Source organism: Larus michahellis, chromosome 4 (genome assembly GCF_964199755.1).
Source record: "Larus michahellis chromosome 4, bLarMic1.1, whole genome shotgun sequence".
Classification (NCBI taxonomy): Eukaryota; Metazoa; Chordata; class Aves; order Charadriiformes; family Laridae; genus Larus; species Larus michahellis.
Window position 1 is genome coordinate 56379446 of NC_133899.1, and position 19724 is coordinate 56399169.

At 36.5% G+C, this 19724-nt stretch overlaps 1 protein-coding gene across 4 annotated transcripts in view; it reads left to right on the forward strand.

Moving 5' to 3' along the window:
* The window catches only part of FMN1 (formin 1), a 200199-nt gene that overhangs the window by 34298 nt on the left and 146177 nt on the right, over nucleotides 1–19724 (forward strand). For 2 of the 4 annotated variants that reach the window (XM_074584990.1, XM_074584992.1), the window contains exon 3: nucleotides 15963–16138. In XM_074584990.1, coding sequence (XP_074441091.1) covers nucleotides 15963–16138 — 176 coding nt within the window. The remainder of the gene's footprint in view (nucleotides 1–15962; nucleotides 16139–19724) is intronic. The other 2 variants (XM_074584991.1, XM_074584993.1) reach the window with 1 other exon arrangement.

Genomic DNA, 19724 nt, shown 5'->3' on the forward strand with positions numbered 1-19724 from the left:
AGGACAAACCTTAGAGGTCTTTGGCCAATGTGCAGGATTTACATAATAGGTTTACTGTTACAACAGAACTGTGAGAAACAGAAGTAAAAGGAAGTTTGGCCTCTCATTTGGTTCCTTTGGCATCTACATGTTGAAGATGAAAGGATTTTAAAATATAAAGTATGCCTTTTGTATGAATCAGAAATATGACCAATAGCATTTTGCTGTCACGTTCATACAGTGGTATGCTTTAGCATGGCTTATGTTATCGCTGTGCCTTGAAAGAGAAAACCACCCTTTTCAAGAGCAGTACTGTATGCATGCTTAACTTGAAGCAAGACTGAGAGCAAGTATGTGCTTATGACCAATTTAAATAGGAATGCTTTCCAAAACAAAATTATATGCTAGATGGCCAACAATTGCTAAGTTGTAATTTTATTTTTAAAGTAAATGTAATACTGGCAGACTTGAGGTTGCTGGATTGCAGGAATGACTGGTATTTATATCTGGTTCATTAGCATGCCAGTGAAAAATTTCATGTGACAAAAATCCATTTGGCTAATGAACCACCTTTTAATTAGACCTTGAATTTTCAAAAGAATACAGCTTGTTCTTTTCCTTAGTAATGTAATATAAGTGCATGGAACAGCTGCAAAAATAAATTGAATGACAGAAATATTTTCAAGTGAGTTAAGCAGACTGCTTGTTAGGTGCTTAGACGTCTGAGGCTTTGTTTTGCTTTGCCAGACCTGACTGAGGCCAATAAAAGGGCCAGGTTACGTAATGAAGAGTTTTCTTCTGTTTCATAATAGAACCCTTTGGGTTCCAGAAAGCCTTGATAAAGCCAAGATACTTTTGGCTTCTTCTGGTGGTTTATACAGTTATCTTGATGTGCAAGTGTTATTGAACATGCATGTAGTATCTTGCAGATGTTATACAATCAGCCATACACTAAGCCTGAAAACAAGCCTTTCCAAAAAAGCACTTAACAAAAAATGAAAAGCTGTCCCCAGACTTGACTGGTATTAATGTGTAGATGAGTCAGCGTTGAGATTGTGAACTGTTGCTTCTCATTTCGGCAGATACTTGTTAAAATATGAATATATGCAGACTGTATTAAAAAGACATTTAGGTTGTGACTACTGATACAAAGTTCTAGCTCTTTTTTGCATTGTTGCTGATCACTAGTTTTAAGATTGATATAATTAGCCAGTTCTTTATTGAATCTTACTGTAAAACAAAGGAAATGAGTGGTGTTGAGAGGTAGCTATTCTAGAGTAGCACGTTCCCTCATGACTTCTGAAACCTCTTCGATTGCACTGTTCTTTCATTCCCCTCTTTTTCACTATTCCAGCAGTTCCTCCACTCCTAGTCAGTCTTCATCACTAACTATAAAATTGATGTCGCTGTGCCTGAGGGTGCATATCCTGATATCCAACCTGACTTCTCTGAGGGGCGGGAATACTGCTCTAGCCAATGCATATCATATCATGCTGTTTGGAGAAAAGTGCCATGAAGAGCTGGAGAAAGCACTAACTGAGCAGTAAAAAGGCAGGTAAAAAATCAAGGAAATAAATTAGAACCTATGCACACAAAAAAACCGATTTCACTTCGTATGAGAAATGAAGCTGACCATTACCTTTCAGGAATGAGATCTTTGAGTCATGACAGATAGTTCCATGTAAATATTTATTGAAAAATCAATAACTTCCAAAAAAGCAAATTGAATGCTAGGAATTTTTAGAAAAGAAATAAAACCCAAAAACATTATGCTGCTTTACAAGATCTGGTGCTCACAAGCCTCAAATATCTTGCAGTTCTCATTTCTTTGTCTTAAAAAGTTATATGTTAAAACGGTCATGTTCAGGGAAGGACAACAGAATGTTTTAAATCACACAAAAGATTTTCATGTGAGGAATAATGAAATTATCTCTTCAGCCTGGAAAAGAATATAACTAACAGGATGTATGATAGAGATTGTAAAACTGACTGGCTGGAGAGGTTGGATAGGGTTGGATTTTTCGCTCTCTCTGGAGTACACCTAGTGAAGTGCACCAAAGCATGTTTGTAGGAACCAGGTTCAGAAGAAACAAAAGGACACAGTCCTTCATGCAGTGTATAGCTGAGCTGTGGAACACTTTGCTGAAGGACACTGTGACCCCAACATTTACATCAGCGCAGGGGACACTAGGAGTAGAAGTCTGCTGAGAACAGCTTGCACAAAAACAGGTGTCTTAGTTGTACATGACAGGAGGACAAGAGAGTATATGGAGGAAGTATCATAGGTGCTTGCATCTTCTTACACACTTCTTAGGCATAGGGCTCTGTTAGATGTAGGATACTAAGCTAGTCAGACATTTGACTCTCATGTTCTTTTTCTTTCTTTTTTTTTTCTTTTTTATTCTCTGATATTGTAAAAAAAAAAAAAGTATTCCCAGTTATTAACACTGTTTACACTAATGTTATCCGCTGTCTTGTTGCAATGATCTAGTACTGTTTAGGAATGTTTTGCAGCGTGTCCTTAATCTGAAAAGAATTCTGTTTCTCAGAAAGGCAATCAGTTCCTAGACATGTTGTTAGGGATAAAATAAATATTGCGGGACAAATTATTTTGGGGAAATATTTAATTCCATGTAGTTACTTCATTTCATAGGTTGACAACTGATCCCGGGGAGAAAGGAAAGGGAAAAGCTGGGTCAGTGTAGTTTACTCCGCTGAACATTTTACTCACTTTAAGTTGTTTTATATTGGACTATTCTAATATCAGTCAATATATAGAATTGAAAACTTTCCCTTGCTGAGAAGCAATGCTTATTTTTAAGGAACTATGTATACCTTTCTTATGATATAGATCAGAAGTAGTTTATAACTGTTTTCTAAATTTTTCTTCATACTAATGAACAGATGATCTCTCTTTTTAATGCCTGGCTAGCTGATCATGTTTCAGCTACAATGGACTTGAGACTTGAGTCTAGAAAAGGTCTGATTTTAAAATACAAGCATGTCTTCAGGTAAGAATTTCAGTCTTGTGTCAGGTCCAAGGTCAGGTAGAAATAAAGGGAGGAACCATTGGCTTTCCTACATTGTGTTGTGGTCTGGAATAACCTTATTTTACTTAATTTTGTTAATTTTTTTTTTCTGTTAATAAGCTATGATATGGGATATCATATTACACCCACGTACTTCCTGAGTTCTGTACAAATATTATCTAGCTTGCAGGAGACAAGTATGATTAATAGTATTTTCTGAATATATAATGCAGAACTCCTCCACTGCTCCAGTTATAACAAGAAATTGTGAAGAACGGCACTGCCAAGGCATATGTTGAGCTGGGATTTAAGCTCTTGAAAGGTTGTAATAGATCATGTTTACTTTGGGTGAATATATGCAATTACTGTATGTTGACACTCAGTCAACATTAACCTGATAGGTCACTCAGATGCACCAAAATGTTGAAGATAGAATTAATATAGTAACTGTACAGCATCTTGTCTGAATGCAGAATCTTCAGTTGTCAACCATGTTTAACAGTTGAAGAGAAGCCACTCATGGATGCCACTATAAATTAATCTTCAGCTCACAGATGTTACTGATATAGAGTACATCTCACTGCATGTTTACAAAAAAAGGACAAAGTCGGGAAAAGCCTAAATGCAAAGGCAATAGTTTGAACCTTAATTTATTCAAAGAAAGCTAAAATATTTTAAGCAATCTGTTATCACTTCCACACCTCCGTGTTTTCACAAGGGAAGATATCTAAATAGGTGGCAAAATCTATTTTCAGAAGTACTCTTCACCTCTAGCTTCTTGTGAAATCTATGAAAGCAGGGTATATTCAACAGCTATGAAAATGGGAAAAAATGTTCAGTGGTTGTGTGTAATGATTAAGTCAGAAATGGTACCAAAGAAAAGGAATAAAGAAATCAATTATTTTTCTGGAAACTAATTGAGCAAGAAGACAGTCTATGGATTATTTTTTGTTTCAACTGCTTCATTGTCCCATGTTTAATACAGCCAGCTCATGATTAGCTGACGCAAGTGGGGCTTTGTAATGCCTTAGATAAAATAAAAGCATGGATAATAATAAAATAATGTAAAATAGGCCATTCAGTACTACCATTTAAGTTTAGTGGAAAGAAGAATGCAAAGCAATGTCAGTGACACAGCTCAGATTCTCATACAGGTGATAACAGGAACTGAGAAAAACATTTCTTAGTACTCCGTGAATATGGCTGTACTGCTTTCTTGACATTTTGGATGGACGAATTGAAGCCCATTTGTGAACCACGGTGTGCCACAGTAAAGATAATCCACATGTTTAATTGAGACTTGACTTCGAGCATATACAAAACTTGTATCCTATCCAGAATCTTTTTCATTGGTGATGGGACTTGAACATATGTGAAAACTCAATTCAGAGGATTTGCAGGATTGGTGATCAAGTTCCCTTTGCTCGGTCATCCAATTTCCCTAAGACTGCAGAAGTCAGTATAGGTCTGTCTGTGCCAATAAGCTTATTTGATAGTGTTTCAAACATTACACTGTTAAGATTTAGTTGATAAAAGCATAGCATGGCTTTGGGGTTTCCACAGGCTCATGATGCACTAAAAAGACATTCAGAGATACCTGTGTTAAAAACAAGTCAGCTGAATCTTTTGAAAGTTTGTGTGATGCAGACCAACTTAAGTTCCTCATGACTCAGTCAGTAGTGACACTGAGCGTACTGATGCCAGACTTACAAGAGTGTGAATCAAAGTAATCCCTTTCTATTAGCTATGGCCCTTGGGCTGAGATGTCACTACTGAGTATCTGACCGTTGCAGAGAGGTGTTCAATGCTTGCCTTCTGTTCCTGCCTTGGTTAAGCAGAAAAAGCAGGTATCAGCTGTCACAGAATACGTGAAATAGCATAGCTGTAGATCTTTGGGAGGTGAATTATCAAATAATTTTAGGTGTCAGACTGGCTTGTTTGCTTCTTTTGTAATTAGGTGTAAATATTAATGTGGCTGCTTTTGCAGAAGAGGATGCAGACTCCTTAATGACTCTGAACTGTGTGACCTTGCAGTTACAGTCTTGGACACAATTTTTCACATATTAATTTATTACATTTCAACTTATATTGAGTTATAAGTGGCACTCTTGTTGTCTTTCCACTTGCACGCATTCAGTACTCACATGGTTAAATGTGTTGATAGGCAAATTCTTAATATCAGGCTTACTTTTTATTACTTATATTCTAAGGAGCCTGCCATCCCAGATGGGTACAGCTGTTTAAGCTGTTTAATTATATACTTTGCCAAGGAAGTCTTTGAGTGGTACTGGTGGTAGTTACAGTACACGAAAATCTTCTTAATTGGAATCCTTTCACAGTCTGTTTCTTCTCCTAAATCTCCATCACCTTTCTCTCTCACTGTCTTTTGTCTCGTAGCTCTCCCTCTCCCTCTTCCTCTCATTTTAATCCTTGACCCTGGATGACTTTCAGCCAGCTCCTACATTTATGACTTCCCCTGCTTTGTCTCTCTGTTTGGAATCTTGACTGACTCAAACACTGTCACTGCCCCATTTGTTTCTGCCTTCTGTTCACTCACATCTCACACTCCTTGTACCTCAGATATTTTGAGAAGTTTCAATGCTTGTTTGGAGACAAATAATATAGGCCCTTCCCCATTAAAAACAGATTATTCTTCTCTGATTCTTTCTGTCAGTAGCTGAGCCTGACCTGCGTTACGTTGTTTGAAATATGTTACCTCTTTCTTTTTTAAAACTACCAATTCTTGTGTACTGTGTTATTTTGTTTGTTTAGCATTAAGCACACTGCTAAGTACAAGATTTTAGTTGATTCTATACGTTAAATTCTTCAACCTATAAGAGTCTGGCACAGCTGCATGTGCTAAATTACAAGATTAGGACATATAAAGATAGATCTTAAAAAAAAAAAGGGAAAAACAAGAAAGAAAAACAACAATGCTTAAATCCTGCAAAATTTTTTCACCAACCTTTCTCTTTGATTTGGCAGTTTTTATGTCAATATTTATTTTGTTTTTAAATATTTAATACTGAACAGAAGCACTTCATTATTATAATTAATTCTATAACTTTCTTCATTGGACAATATATTATCACTTTCCAGGAAAACATCTAGCTAAAATGCACTACACTTAGTACCTTTTAATTTCTTCCAGATTATTGTGTAATTAATCATTGTTTATGGGACTGTTCAAGTGCAACTCATAACAACTCCCGCTGATGGCCACGGCTTGAGCAGGAGCCGGGGGGATAAAAAGGGGAGAGCACACCGCCACAATCCTGAGGACCATATCTGTAACTTAATAGATAGCATTCCTGCAGATGTGAATTTGGGATTGTCTGCAGTAGGGATAGGCCAGGTTACACATTGGGATGAAGACATGTAAGATGGTATTTTCTTACTTAATAACTATTAAGTATTGTTACAGACTGCAGTTGGAGCTGTTATGCTGTCTGTCACTTACGCTTTCAATTCTTACGAAAGTTTAGTAATTTCTGATAAAATTATACATCTTGTGTGCTTATCTTAAACTGAGGTTTTTAAAATGTCAGCTGCAATTGTTTACCTACTTGTGAGAAACAGGTTGGAGAAAAATGTTTTACAAAAAAAAAGTTATATTAAAAAAAAATTTGAAGGAAGATAATTTTTCTGGAAGATAATTTTTGTCGGGAATGTATTTTTACCTTTCCGTCAAATATGGCTAAATATCAGGACTTCAAAAATAAAGATCATTTGCATATGTCATTGAGTCTTATTCTTAGCATTTTTTGCAAAATACTACATCTGCAGGGGCCATGCTCCATCCAACCTGCACTGTTTCTTCCCACTGCGACAGCCCTAGGTAAAAGATTTACACTGTGTAAGAGTGCAGAAATATCCAACTGATGTGTAGTTCAGGTCATATGCCTGGATGACATAGGTCAGAATCAGGAGGAGATACTAATTTATGTCAGAAACTGGTATAGCTGTATACTATAGCTGTGCACTATAGTACAGCTGTGGAGGGCTTGTTAAACAGAATGCAGGGCTGCATTGAATATCTGTACTAATAGTACTATTTATTAGTACTTGTAATGCTATTAGCTATTAGATTAATAGTTTTGATGCCACTGTCTCAGTCATCCTTCCAGATGGATTTAGAATATTAGTGTAATGTGACTTTTTGTCATGTTAGAGAAGAAAATTATCTTGCACATCTCTACGTAAGTAAGTGGATTCTCTAAGTTGATTCTGCCCATTCACAGCATGTTGTCACTCTCACTCAAGATCATGTGTATATTAAAGCAGTCTGGCCAGCATTGCTAATAAGGTTATAGAGAACAAGAGACACCAGCTGTCAAATCCTCACTACATCTCTTGGGTTCTTCTAGAGTGGTGACAAAACAGGTTTTTTATCCCCTAAGGATAAAAAAGATTATTTTTTTTTACCCCTAAGAATCAACAGTTAATATGGCATGATCCTTTTGCCACAAAATGTGTATTTTGTCTGTGGTGGATGTTAAGCAATGTTGCTGCCCATTGTCTTTGTTTCCTGGTTTTCTGTATCTTTTGGACTATCATGTGTCTTCCTCTTGGATAACAGGCAAAAGAATGTCACGTGCAGTGCGCTGTTATTCCATGAGGAGGAGGAGGAACAGCACAGGCCATGTGGTTAACACTCTTGCCATCCTCCTCCTATTATCAGAGTGCAGTTTTCCACTGATGAATCATATGCGCCATGGTCTAGATGTAAATAACACACTCAGTGTTAATTAGTTTTGTTGCTGTCAGTAGTGTCTCTCATTATCTATACAGGCTATTCTTTTAATTGTTGCCTCTGGTGCTTTTGCACATTTCTATTCATACTTCATTAATTCCAGTCTTAATACTTGTACTAAAAATTTTTATATAATAACATCTGTGCAATGTAGAAGTGACCTAAGTGACCTCTGCAAATAGATTCATCAATCTTAGAGCTTAATTTAGCAGTTTTCAACATTTTTAAGTGTACTGTAAAAGATGCAGATTATTTAAAATTGATCTTATTACATATGTCACGCTTTTTCACTTAACTAAAGCCCAAACCAAATCTTGTCTGTGGTGACTTTGTCTTTCTGATAGTCAACAGAAGAGTGAGAACCAGTGGTTAAGGGGAAATATTCTAAAAAGTACATGAGAAAAGTAATGTAAACACTTTAAGTCATTAAATAGCTTATTAAATTTACTTAACCTGTTGACATTGTGGTCAAGGAGTCTTGTAGCCTCTGTTCCTAGTTTGCTGCCTAAAAGATGTTACCTTTCAGCTGGGTAGCTGGTCTTTCTATATACTTCTTTATTCTCCTTATTGCACTAGCCACAGGTTTCTAATCTTTTCAAAGACTATTGCTTACGAGGTCAAATTTTGCTAAACAAAATAAGGCATAAAGAATTTAAACATAAGTCTCCTCCTCCACATTTTTTAGCTCACTGGCTAAGGCCACAGATTAGAAAAACAGTTGTAAAAAGACATAGTGAAACACTCCCCAATTAGTAGACAGCAATTATAGTATTAGGAATTCTTATGTTTTCGGTAGTTGCTTTGAGTGTCAACTATATGGTATGTACTATGATTGTACAGAAATTACTTAGGGTAAGGAAAGAAACAGTTGTAACCTGGTTTTGGAAAATTATCATTACCTATTTTAGAACCCCACAAAACATTTAGCATATGCGTAATACCAAAAGTATATGTGATTTTTCAGATATTTCAAACCTTGTGTAGTATGTAATTTTTGTATGTCCACAAATTGCTAAATTGGGAAAGTTGTATAATTAATATATGCTGATTGGATATTTAACTAGATTACTTCGGGTATTATCCCCATCCGGAAGTTCCTGTGAGCACGGAAATTCTTTGTCATTAAAAATGAGCCTTTCGCTAAAAGTTCCTGGCATTGCAGCTCAGCACCTTGACCTGAGCGTTGATTTTGGGGTTTGGCTGTGGACACATGAAACTCCTTCGGGAATAGTGAGAGATTCAGAATTTGCACCAAAGTGCCAACTGGCTTCCTGTGTCATGTCCTCTTGGGGTTCTTTGTATCTTTGGTTTTTTGCTTATAATGCCAATTGTGAACACTTGGAGAGCATCCCGCTTGAATCGGAAAGCATGATTTGGCTGGAAAGTGACAAGGCAGGTCCTGCTTGTTATTTGCTCAGTGTAACTAAACTTGTTAAATTTGAGTACATGCTAAAGCAGTATGCTGAATGGGGTCAAACTGCTCAGTAGTTTGCAGGACTGTATCCTAATTCAGCAAATACACGCTGTACTTGTTACTAGAGTTCCTGTCCCTCGGGTTTCTTGAGCACTTGTTGGATGATTGCACAGCATTGAAAATTAAATATGGTTCTCTCATCTTTCTGCTCATGATCTTGTGCTTTTTTTTTTTTTAACTAATCCAAATTGTACTAGTTCTTTTACACTGTTAGTGATGAGTATCCTCATTTTTGCTGTTAGGGTTTGCTCTATTAGAGGTTGGGTTTTTTTGGTCTAGGATAAATAGATTGAGGAGGAAAAAGGCATATAAAAAATATAAATTACTGTAAATGTAAACCCTTAATAAAAAAATATAAATCAAATTCAATGTCAACAGTCTAAATGGAAAGTTATTTTAATGTAAAAACATGACATTTATACAGGTAATTTATAGGATTTGATAGATTTTGCTAATCTTTCCTAGGTTTCTGACCATTTTGAATTATTTTTTGAAAAGCTTTGAGTTATATCACATGCTCTTGAATTGATACACTCTGTATTCAGTTTTTCACAAGAAAATAAATATTTTGGATTTCCTCCACGTTTCTCACTCAAATTTTCTGGGCCAGAGAGCTTTATCTTCACTGTTTTTTGCTGATGTTCTTTTTTCAATGTTAGAGGTTCAAGGCTATGTACAATTTATCTCCTCCTGTGGGAAGATACTCTGAGTTCACGCTTCACAATAACACACTAATCTTTATTTGCTAGCTAGAAAGGGAGGTCTTAATTTTACTTGGTAATAGATTTCTCTGATAATAATTGGATGGATTTGAAGCCACTTAAACATTTTTCTCCATTATTAGCAGTACTAAATTGTATTTACTCTTTGCTGGGAGAAATAGGACACAGTCAAAAGATAATAAATTGTTGATTGTTTTGGATATTGGTACTCCAGGAGCTTCTAGCTCTCTGAGCACTACAAGGACCCCAGTCTTCCACTGCCAGTTCAGGGTGTTGCTGCTCCTGGGCTTTTTTCCTACACTTACTGCTTTCAGGGATTTGATTTAAAAATTGTACTCAGTACTGTGCCATTCAGGCTTCTCTGTTAGAGCAGTATAGCAAGTAGCAAGCCTCACATTTGCTTTTTAAAATCCACAATTTGTCATCATGCAAAAAAAAATTCCCTAAGTGTACTGTGGAAACTATATCCACTGTAGATAGGCAGTCTACAGCAAGGATTTTGCTAAACTGCTTATAGTACAAATCACCTCATGCTCCAACACAGATTAAATCAAAATATAGGAAATAAGGGGAAAGACGACAAAAAGTCACATTGTGTCTTCATTCCCAAAGGCAGAATTTAGCATCTTTTTCCAGTTTCTCTAGTCTTGCACTTAACTACAGATTTTATTAATGTTAAGAGGAATTATTAGTCTACTTGGTGCACACTGTTCACTTTTCTATGTAGAAAGCTACATACTACTTTACATTCTATCCAATATAATAGAAAGAACTGTATTGATACTAAGATTTCTCTTCAGTCTTCTCTCGAGTCTCTGGCAGAGCAAACAGGTTCCTTCTATTTCCCTCCTTCCCATAAAGGAATTCTGAAAAATTAGAAGTGAAGGAAGAGGGCTCCATCTAGATTTTTTAAATTCCCTTTCGGCTTTTCTTATTTTTCTCCCTACTTACTCATATTTCTTCAACTTCAAAACAGAGTTTAACTCCAGACAAGCACATTTTATTGTCCTCTGTGTCAGCTACATACATGGGAATATTGCGTGCAGAAGTATATGTTTATACAGAATTACTGTCTTTATGTACTAACAGATCTGAGATACCACAGATGGCATGTGCATGGAACTATGCGATATCATCTGCCTACAGAATCTGAAACTGTTGAGACTACTTCCAGTGCTATTTTTAAATTGAGACTTATTAAATTGGTATCTGTAGCAACAACAAAAAAAAAGAAAAAAGGAGACATTTTAAACAAGAAAAACCTGGAAGCATTTGCTGCTCGGTTATTGATTTAGAAAGAAAAAGGTCAGGTAAGAGGGATGAATCATAAAATTTGAGGTGCACATAACAAAAAATAGTCTTGGTAGGATCTGCATATTTTGGATTTCCATGTTTTTAAAAAATATGTTGGCTTTTCAGCTGAGGTTACCCTCACATTCCACCAATGCTTTCAGTAACATTGATCAAGCTTAATTTGGGCAAGGAAGTATACCAAAGATTGTTTAGCATGCTGTGACTTGCTGATGTAAGATCTTGCAACAGCTAAATCCCTACAGTAATATCACTATCTTCAGTTAGTAATATCGCAAGTGCTCTAAATGTAGTTCTGATGTTCGGAGTGTTCAGCTCTGCTTTCCAAATGGAGCCTTTAAATAAGCAGCTTTGCCACTTAGACTTTTCAGTTTTGTGGTCCACTTGCTGAATAAATCTACTTGGTTATTTAGCTTTTTGTTTGTTTCTAAAATTTAAGACCCTCAGAACCTTAAAGGTCCACAAAATTTGGCATTCTGAGACTTGTTCTCAAATGCTGTGCGATGACTTTTTATTTTATTTACCTTGTTTTCACTCCTTTCAAGAAGCAAGCAGTGAACACAAATATCTAATTAACATAAGGTTTTCCTTATTCATGCTTCACATATAAAAGTGTATATAACATTTAATGAAATAGGGAATAGAATTGTAGTTTACATAGGAATCACCATACAAAAAGAATAACCACTGTATTTTTATCATGTGTGATATAATAAAGCCATCTAGAAAGAATGGAGTGTAACTCAAAGATTAATATACAGAATGACCAATGATCAGGAAACCAAAGCTAAAAAAGACACAGTGTAAACGTTGGTCTCAGACTTAAGTGTGCTGTGGTTATGCAAACCATGTTCCCACAGGGAATGGATATTATGACTCATCCTAATTCCTTGGACTAACAAAAAAAAATGTTTAAGAAGCTGATTTTTTTTTCTCCCAAGTTCTTTTTTCAACACAGCTGAGAAAGTACAAACAGACTTTCTATAGCAAGAGACTGCACAGAGAAAACATACTATGCCCCATAGAAACTATAGAACTGTGGATTCCACAATGGTAACTTAATAGAAATGTATTATGTGTTATCTAATACACCTGTTTACTAATTTAAGAGATTTTGTAAGTAAAAGACTTTGCATGATAACAATGTCTTATTTATACAAAAAAAAACCCCACAAAACCAACAACCAGGTATAATTACCTTTTATTTATGTAGGTTCAGCACAGGACTAGAGGGTTAAGGAGATCCTGGATGTATTATCACAGTCTGATGATATGTCCGTGTCTGTATCCCTGAGGTTTCAGTTCCTCATTTGTCTTACCTGTAAATTTGACCAGATAAAAAAGTTGTTTACTTACACTCGCAAAGTCTGCGTGGTAAAAATTGCCAAGGAAGCATTCAGTACTCAAGTCTTCCTGCATTTGCTTTGCTCTGTCTTCCATTCCCTCGGGCCAGTAGATGGCAGCAAATCTGTATTTGGGCAGTCGTCTTTCTACATGCAGTGTTCATAGGAGGCACTACCTAATTGGTATAAACTGTAAAACTCAGAAGACAGTTTTAGAAGCAATTGGACTCTCTTGGAAGCCTTTTTTTTTCAGAAGGAAAAAAAAAGGTAATGGCAAATCAGTTAAGCTGGCTAAAGGATAAGCATATGTGTTTAAAACTTGCTAAGTTTAGCCTATGATTGAATGGATATATACATGTGTTTGCATATACATGCATAAAATATATATGACCTTTTTTTTTTGAATGCACACTCAGATATTTTAAAACATTCGTTATAAATTTATGTAGCAAATAAACCTAATTCAGCCATAGTCTCCTCTTGGTGGATTACAGTGGATAGGTGTAAGTAGCAGTAAAGTCCATCTGTTGGAGCTGACAGAATGGTGAACTTAAGGGAAAAATGTGATCAAGTATTTAAGAATTTGCTTAAAATAGAGTAGTTAGAGAGATGGTTAAAGTTCTTTCATATTCCACTGTCTCCTGAGGTGGGTGGGTCCCTTAGTGTAGAAACAGTTGTATGCTAACAGTGTATACAGGTGAGAACTGGTTCAGGGAAGAGTGGGGTTATTGGCTAGCAGGGTAAACACATAGATAACAGAACATTAAGCAACAATTGGAATAGAGGGTGGAGAATAGAGGCATGGTAACAGACTTGGGAGCAGTCTGCCAACAGCAAAAATACCATAAATTAATATGATGGTACATAAAATTAAATTTGGACAAAACCCAAATCTCTGCAGCTGAGGGAGGTACTTATTTTTCTAGTAGCCCAGAACGCATTTGGCAGGGCTGACCGTTCTTAGTTGTGCCACAGTTAATTATGGAAAATACCAGCTGCTGCAAGAAGGAATTCTGAATGTCGCCTCTTGCTGCAGCTCTGTATCACTTATGAATCAATGAAAATTATTAGAGTAACCACATTATCGGTAAAATTCACTGCCACGTAGGAATTTTCTCCTTAGCAGTAGGTAACCTAGAATAGAGATCTTGAAACAGAGGGGACATAGATAAAAATAATTGATTCACTGACTGCAGAATACAACTGTAGGCAAGCTTTGAAGTATTGGAGGTAATGCTGAGCAGGGTGGGCAACTAGTGAAGAGGTAATTACAAAAGGAAAATGAATTCCCAAAACGCATTGCATTAAAAATGGTAGTATTTCCTGGTTTTTTACTATGCATATTTGCATTTTAATGCTGTTTTAATGCTATGTTGTTTTATGGAAGCATTTTTGGTTTTTATAGGTTATATGACAAGGTCCCAGTTTTTTTGCAATGTAAAGTCAGTAGATACCCACAAAAACTGTAGCACTGGTATGTGACAGAAATCAGGAGAGAGGCCAAAAGTTGGCATGATAGTTTTGCTAGCATGATACAAATAATGTTCAATTACCTTAAAAATGGTGATTTTTACTTTTTCTTCTCCAGTCACCTGGAACTTTCTTTATATTTCCCACATGTTATAATTATGTGAAGTAGAGAGGCCAGAGGTAACTGGGCTAATTGTATGGAGCAATAAAAGATGAGGTCAAAATTCAACTGCTACATTTTATTCAGCCTATTATACTACAAAGCATGATATTTGTATTTCTGAACGTAAAGTTTTCTAAATATCAGAATGACTTATATAACGGTGTAATGGGCAACAAGAAAAATAGTTTATCAAATGTATAAAAATCTACAGAAAAGCAATGATTCAGAAAGTCAGAAAGTTAAGTCTCTCTTTAGATACCTGATCTTAAAAATGGCACACCTGGACTTGAGTATGTCTTAAAATATGCTGCTTTGTGTTTGAATATCTTGATACAGTTTCATATTATTCACAGTGCATAATTTCAAAAAGTATAAGGTACATGTAATACTTTTTTTGCAGAAACGCTGCCTTTTTCTAGGGTCTCATTTTGAGATTCTGTGTGAATAAGAAAGCTGAGTTTATTCACGCAATAGTGACTGATTTGTATGATTGCTGGCCATTTTACCAAGTATTTTACTTTACTATGCTTATTGATAGAGCGTAGCACCTAAATTATTTAGAGCTATAAGCTTTCAGAAAGTTTGACTATCAGCCTATGTTTAAACAAACAGGCTTACTAGTTCCAATCCTAGAGCATCTTTTCTAATGTGGACTTTTAAAATCAGGGAAAACGAAAAAAAATAAAAATAAATTACAAAATTTTAAGTGCCGTTGCTTGTATAATGCTAAGGTACCATATGTAGCAGCCAGGAATGGTGCTAGTAACTGAATTTTCCACTAGAATGTTCCAAGATAGATGTGTCTGTGTATATAAAAGAGGGTATATATCCTAGGGAATATAAAAAGAGGTGTATATATCCTATACCATGCAGACGTTACGCTTCAGAGAATACAGTGACTTCCTGGAATTTATTGGTTTTCTCATTGCTAAATTAGAGGCTGTCATGCAGAAAAAGACTTGTTACTGTTCTGGGGGACTAATGAAGCAGCAATGCTGTGAGCGGGAGGGTGAGTGCTGGGTGGCTGTTGTGCATGACACAGAGGTGGGTACTCCTGGCTCTCAGGTTTTGCTCTTATCTCCCACTAAATTCATGCTTGTTTGTTTGTAACTAAAACATTCCAAAACTAGGTTGATGCTATGTTTAAGGTTACTGGAGCAAGGTAAAGCGTTAAGTATTGCTTCGGATTGAAAGATGCTGCTTTTATGCGTTTGGTGTAACAGGGACTAATGTGGATTGGCACAGTCCCCACTAAGGCTGTGTTCAGCTAATATCAGAAAGCCTGTCTAATCAGTCTGTTGATCTTCCTGAGCTTAGTTTTATACTTCACAGCCATCTCTGAAATATGTGTGTATAACAAGCACATTCAGGAGGGCAAGTAAGAGTGCCTTGGCAGAGGAGGTGAAAACTCAAGCACCTTACATACTGTGTTTTTGTGTATGGGGGAAAGACAAGCAGCCAACTTTTTTTTGCTAAATCTGTCCCACAAAATTTAAGTACGAAACCATTTTTTTTCTGAGTGAAAACAAAGTCTGCCATTTATGCTATTCCATTTTGTTTTAAACAAACAGGAGAACTGTTAAGTGCATGTGTTGATAGTGCATACCAGAATTTCAAAAAGACACAGAACTTTCTATATGCGGGGATTATCTGCAGATGCATACAATTATTTTATTTCATTTCATTTCCTTTCATTTCATTTCACTTCGTCATTCCAGCAGAGTCTGCTTTCAAAGATGACTTCACTGAACGGCTGGCTAATTTGGATGTGGCAAACAGAGATGAAGATACCTGGGTTTTGGATTGCAGATTGGGGCACTCAAACCCATTTGTTCATTCAAGTGAGAAAGAGAAGATCAACAGAAATATGTTGCATTTGAGCCTGGAACTGAATGTGAGTAGGACTCTATTCATGCTATATTGGGCTTCAATAAGCATTTATTACATACAATTACATTTCTGGTACGCATTTATTTCTGGTGTGTCTAAAACCGTGTTCCAAAATATCTGACAAACTGCAAAGTTTTGGATGGGATACAGTTTTGCAGATGGTTTTTGACTCCATATGCGCAGCTAAGCCTGAGAGCAATACATACAGAACATTTTTAAAATTATATAAATAGATTAAGATACGTGATGTGTCATTTCTAAAATCATGATGGGTGTTTAGTTTAAATTAGTTGTTTTCCTGGAAGTGGATTGCAGGAACTAGCAACTAGGAGATGACAAGAGTAAGAATAGGTACCATGCAGATTCAAGTCAGCAAGCAATGTATGTGCACGTTTGTGTGAGTGTGCGCACCCGTGCACATGTGCGTGTGTGTGTCTGTGCATGCGTGTGCACAGCCCAGGACTGCTGGCAGCCGTGCTGTAGCTTGTCAGAGTTCTGGAGCAGCTGAACTGGGACTGGAGTCAAACTAGCCATGAAATTTGAGAGGAAAAGTTTCTAAACTTCCTGGGATATAAGACACTGAAGCTTCAGATGGCAATGTGAGTTAATCACAATGTGAGACACATGCTCAACATGGCCCAGCCTAACCTAGCTGGAAATACTCATATGCTCCCTGGATGAGCAGTAACAGGCCTTCAGATGGACACGTTTTGGCAGTGGTTTTCAAATTGGAGGGAGGAGGGAACAGAATGTAGTAGAAGAGGAAAGAAACATGGAAAGGATGGAATGGTTGAAAGAAAATGCTTTAAGAACTAGACTACATAGTACAGTTTGTCCAAACACTAACACAGATTTGTGTAACAGTGACATCTATTGGTAGAAACACCGGAATTGACTTAGAAGTACATCTGAAATGCTTTTAATGATGTTTGCTCTCACCATGACTATTCTCTTGAGCTTGTTATAAAATTGATTTCTTGGCCTAACCTCCTTTTCCTAAAAAAATTCATTAGAATGTCGTTGTAGTACTGTGAAGGTACAGGTTTATCCCTGTAATAAAATGTTGAGATGAAAACAAGTAACTGGACTGAAAAGATCTGTGACATAGTCGTTATCACTACTACAAATAGATGCTACAACGGGAAGAATCCAGTGCATGAGGGTACTTTATCTGCATTTACAAAGTCCTTCTGTAAAGCAGGAGGAATTCTAAATTAAAAGCCATTTAAGAAAGATAATTTGAGTAAAGTAAGACCTCTAGGATTAGTAAGGAGTTTGTATGTCTTTTTCTTACTCTTTTTTAAGGAGTATTTTCTGTCTAAAAAGCTAATTAACTGGATTATGAAAAAGGGAATGATTTCAGTTTGTTGTAGCTGACAAGGAAGAATATTTTTTCCACTATTTCTAAGACATTCAGAACAAACCCCTCAATTTCTATAGAAAAGGGGTGCTTAGCTTGGGCTGATGGGCTCTTAGTGACCCACCAGGACACTTTATCCTGCAGCTCACTCCCTGTGACTCTCTTCTTTGAAAGTCTTTCAGAACAGAAATCTGGGCTGAATTACTTGCAGAGCCCTGGCATCTCAAAGACAATTTTTCTGCGTCAAGATGAGTCCATGTCGGGTTGTACGACAAGGGATTGGTGGAGGAGCTGCCAAAAGAACTGCGGTGACAAGGCTGCTGCTGCCATCAGAATCCACTTCGACTGCAGCACTGCTGTAAGCAGCCTCTAGGAAAGCTAATGGCCAAAAATAGGCTGCATGTGTTGCTCTGGTGACAGCAATCCATTCCCAGATACTGTCTTCCCCACACAATTTTCAGACCGGACAGCATGACAACTGTGGTCAAAAAAATGTGCCCCTGTCTGAAGAGCAACTCTGAAATGAAAATCATGTTTCCAGGAAATAGTAACTGAAATGGACTAATTTATTTACTCACAGTCTCAGTACATTCGGTCATGTGATCTATGGCCCTTTCCTGCTGTTGCAAGAAAAAGTTTAGCCTGACTGATTAAAAAGTTAGGCACTACTGTTTTAAAATGCAGTTATATTCATAATAGTGACAAAGTGAAAAACAAAGCTTCTTATTGAATAGCTCAGCTTTCTATGGATTAGGAGCATCCTTACATAAATGTATAATATATTTGTATACGTGCATATATAGATATACTAGTGTTTGTTTATGTTATTGAAAAGATGTTTCTATTAGTTGGAAGGAGGCAGATAAAGTAGATGAGGGAGAGAGTGAATGAATTCTGCTCTGACAGGAATTTCAAATACACAGTCTGTAACAAAAGTCTGAAAAAAAATCCTGCATTAGATTTTAAATCTCGGAGCATGGTGCATTCTCATTGACAATACAGCATAGAGAAGATACAGAGATATGGAAGATAATGAAAAAAAACAGAAATGCAGCTCCTCCCATTCCTCATACAGCATTTCGTCTCGGTTAAAAAAGCACATAAATGAGATGTGAAAATGCAGCTAAAATAACTATTAATATCTAGTTATTATTTAAGAAATTCTAGTAAGTTATTTGACACGACTGTGTGGATTTTATTTTATAAAGTTTTTTGTTTAATCTTTAAACTATCATATCATATTGTAGCTGCAGAGCAAAAGGCCTGTTGAAATGAAAAGGTGAAAGGAGAGCAACCTAAAAAAGGAAAGCACAAAGGAAAAAGATTAAAAATTCATCTCTATTCTTTGTTACACTAAGTGCCAGCCTTTGTGCCTTAATGCACAAAGATCTTACTCAGTTTACTTACACAGTTTACAGTGATCTTCTGTTCCCTGTCTTTGTTACTTGTATGTCTGCTCATTTTAATCAGATCAGCCGATACAGCTCTTCTACAAGTTCTGCCTCAGAACTACCATGGTTTTTCATATGGTGGGTTTTACAGGCTAACAGTTGCATACATTTATTGATACAATATGCACGCCTTCAAATTAGTAAGCTGGCTATCTTAACGTGCTTTCTGGTTTTATAACCATATAACTATTATGGTCTTTTTTCAAATTTTCTAAAGTAGTCCGTATCTCAACGTCAAGCAGAATTTTGATGATGTTAAAAACCACATTGCGTCACTACAGCCCCCTCCACCAAATATGTCTGGTGTCCACGCAATCTGTTAACATCATGTAATGCTGCATTTTGATAAGAATTATCATTTCTATGTTTCTGTTGCTAGGTCTAAACTTAATTACTTACATTTAACGCGATTACATTGGCGATAGCCAGATCCTCAAACCTCAAGAAAATCGCTCACATAACTGTTTATAGTGAGGTAACAAGGCTGAGAATAATGATGAAAATCCAGGACTTAGAGGTTTCCTTCCATCTTCTCTGCCTTTTCTATTTTAAAGCATTTAAATAGTTAAAATACTAAGTATAAAAGAGATAAACAGCAGCAGAGACAGACAGGAGAGCAGGAGAATGTTAAGATCATTATCAGTCAGCACAGTAAGGGTTTGGCTGGGGACAGGGCAGAGGGCAGGACTGTGTCAGCCGAGCTCCAGATCAGTTCAAACTGGCTGAGCCACAACCACAGCCCACTGCTTTATGTGGCTCTTCTGAAGCCCGACATAATT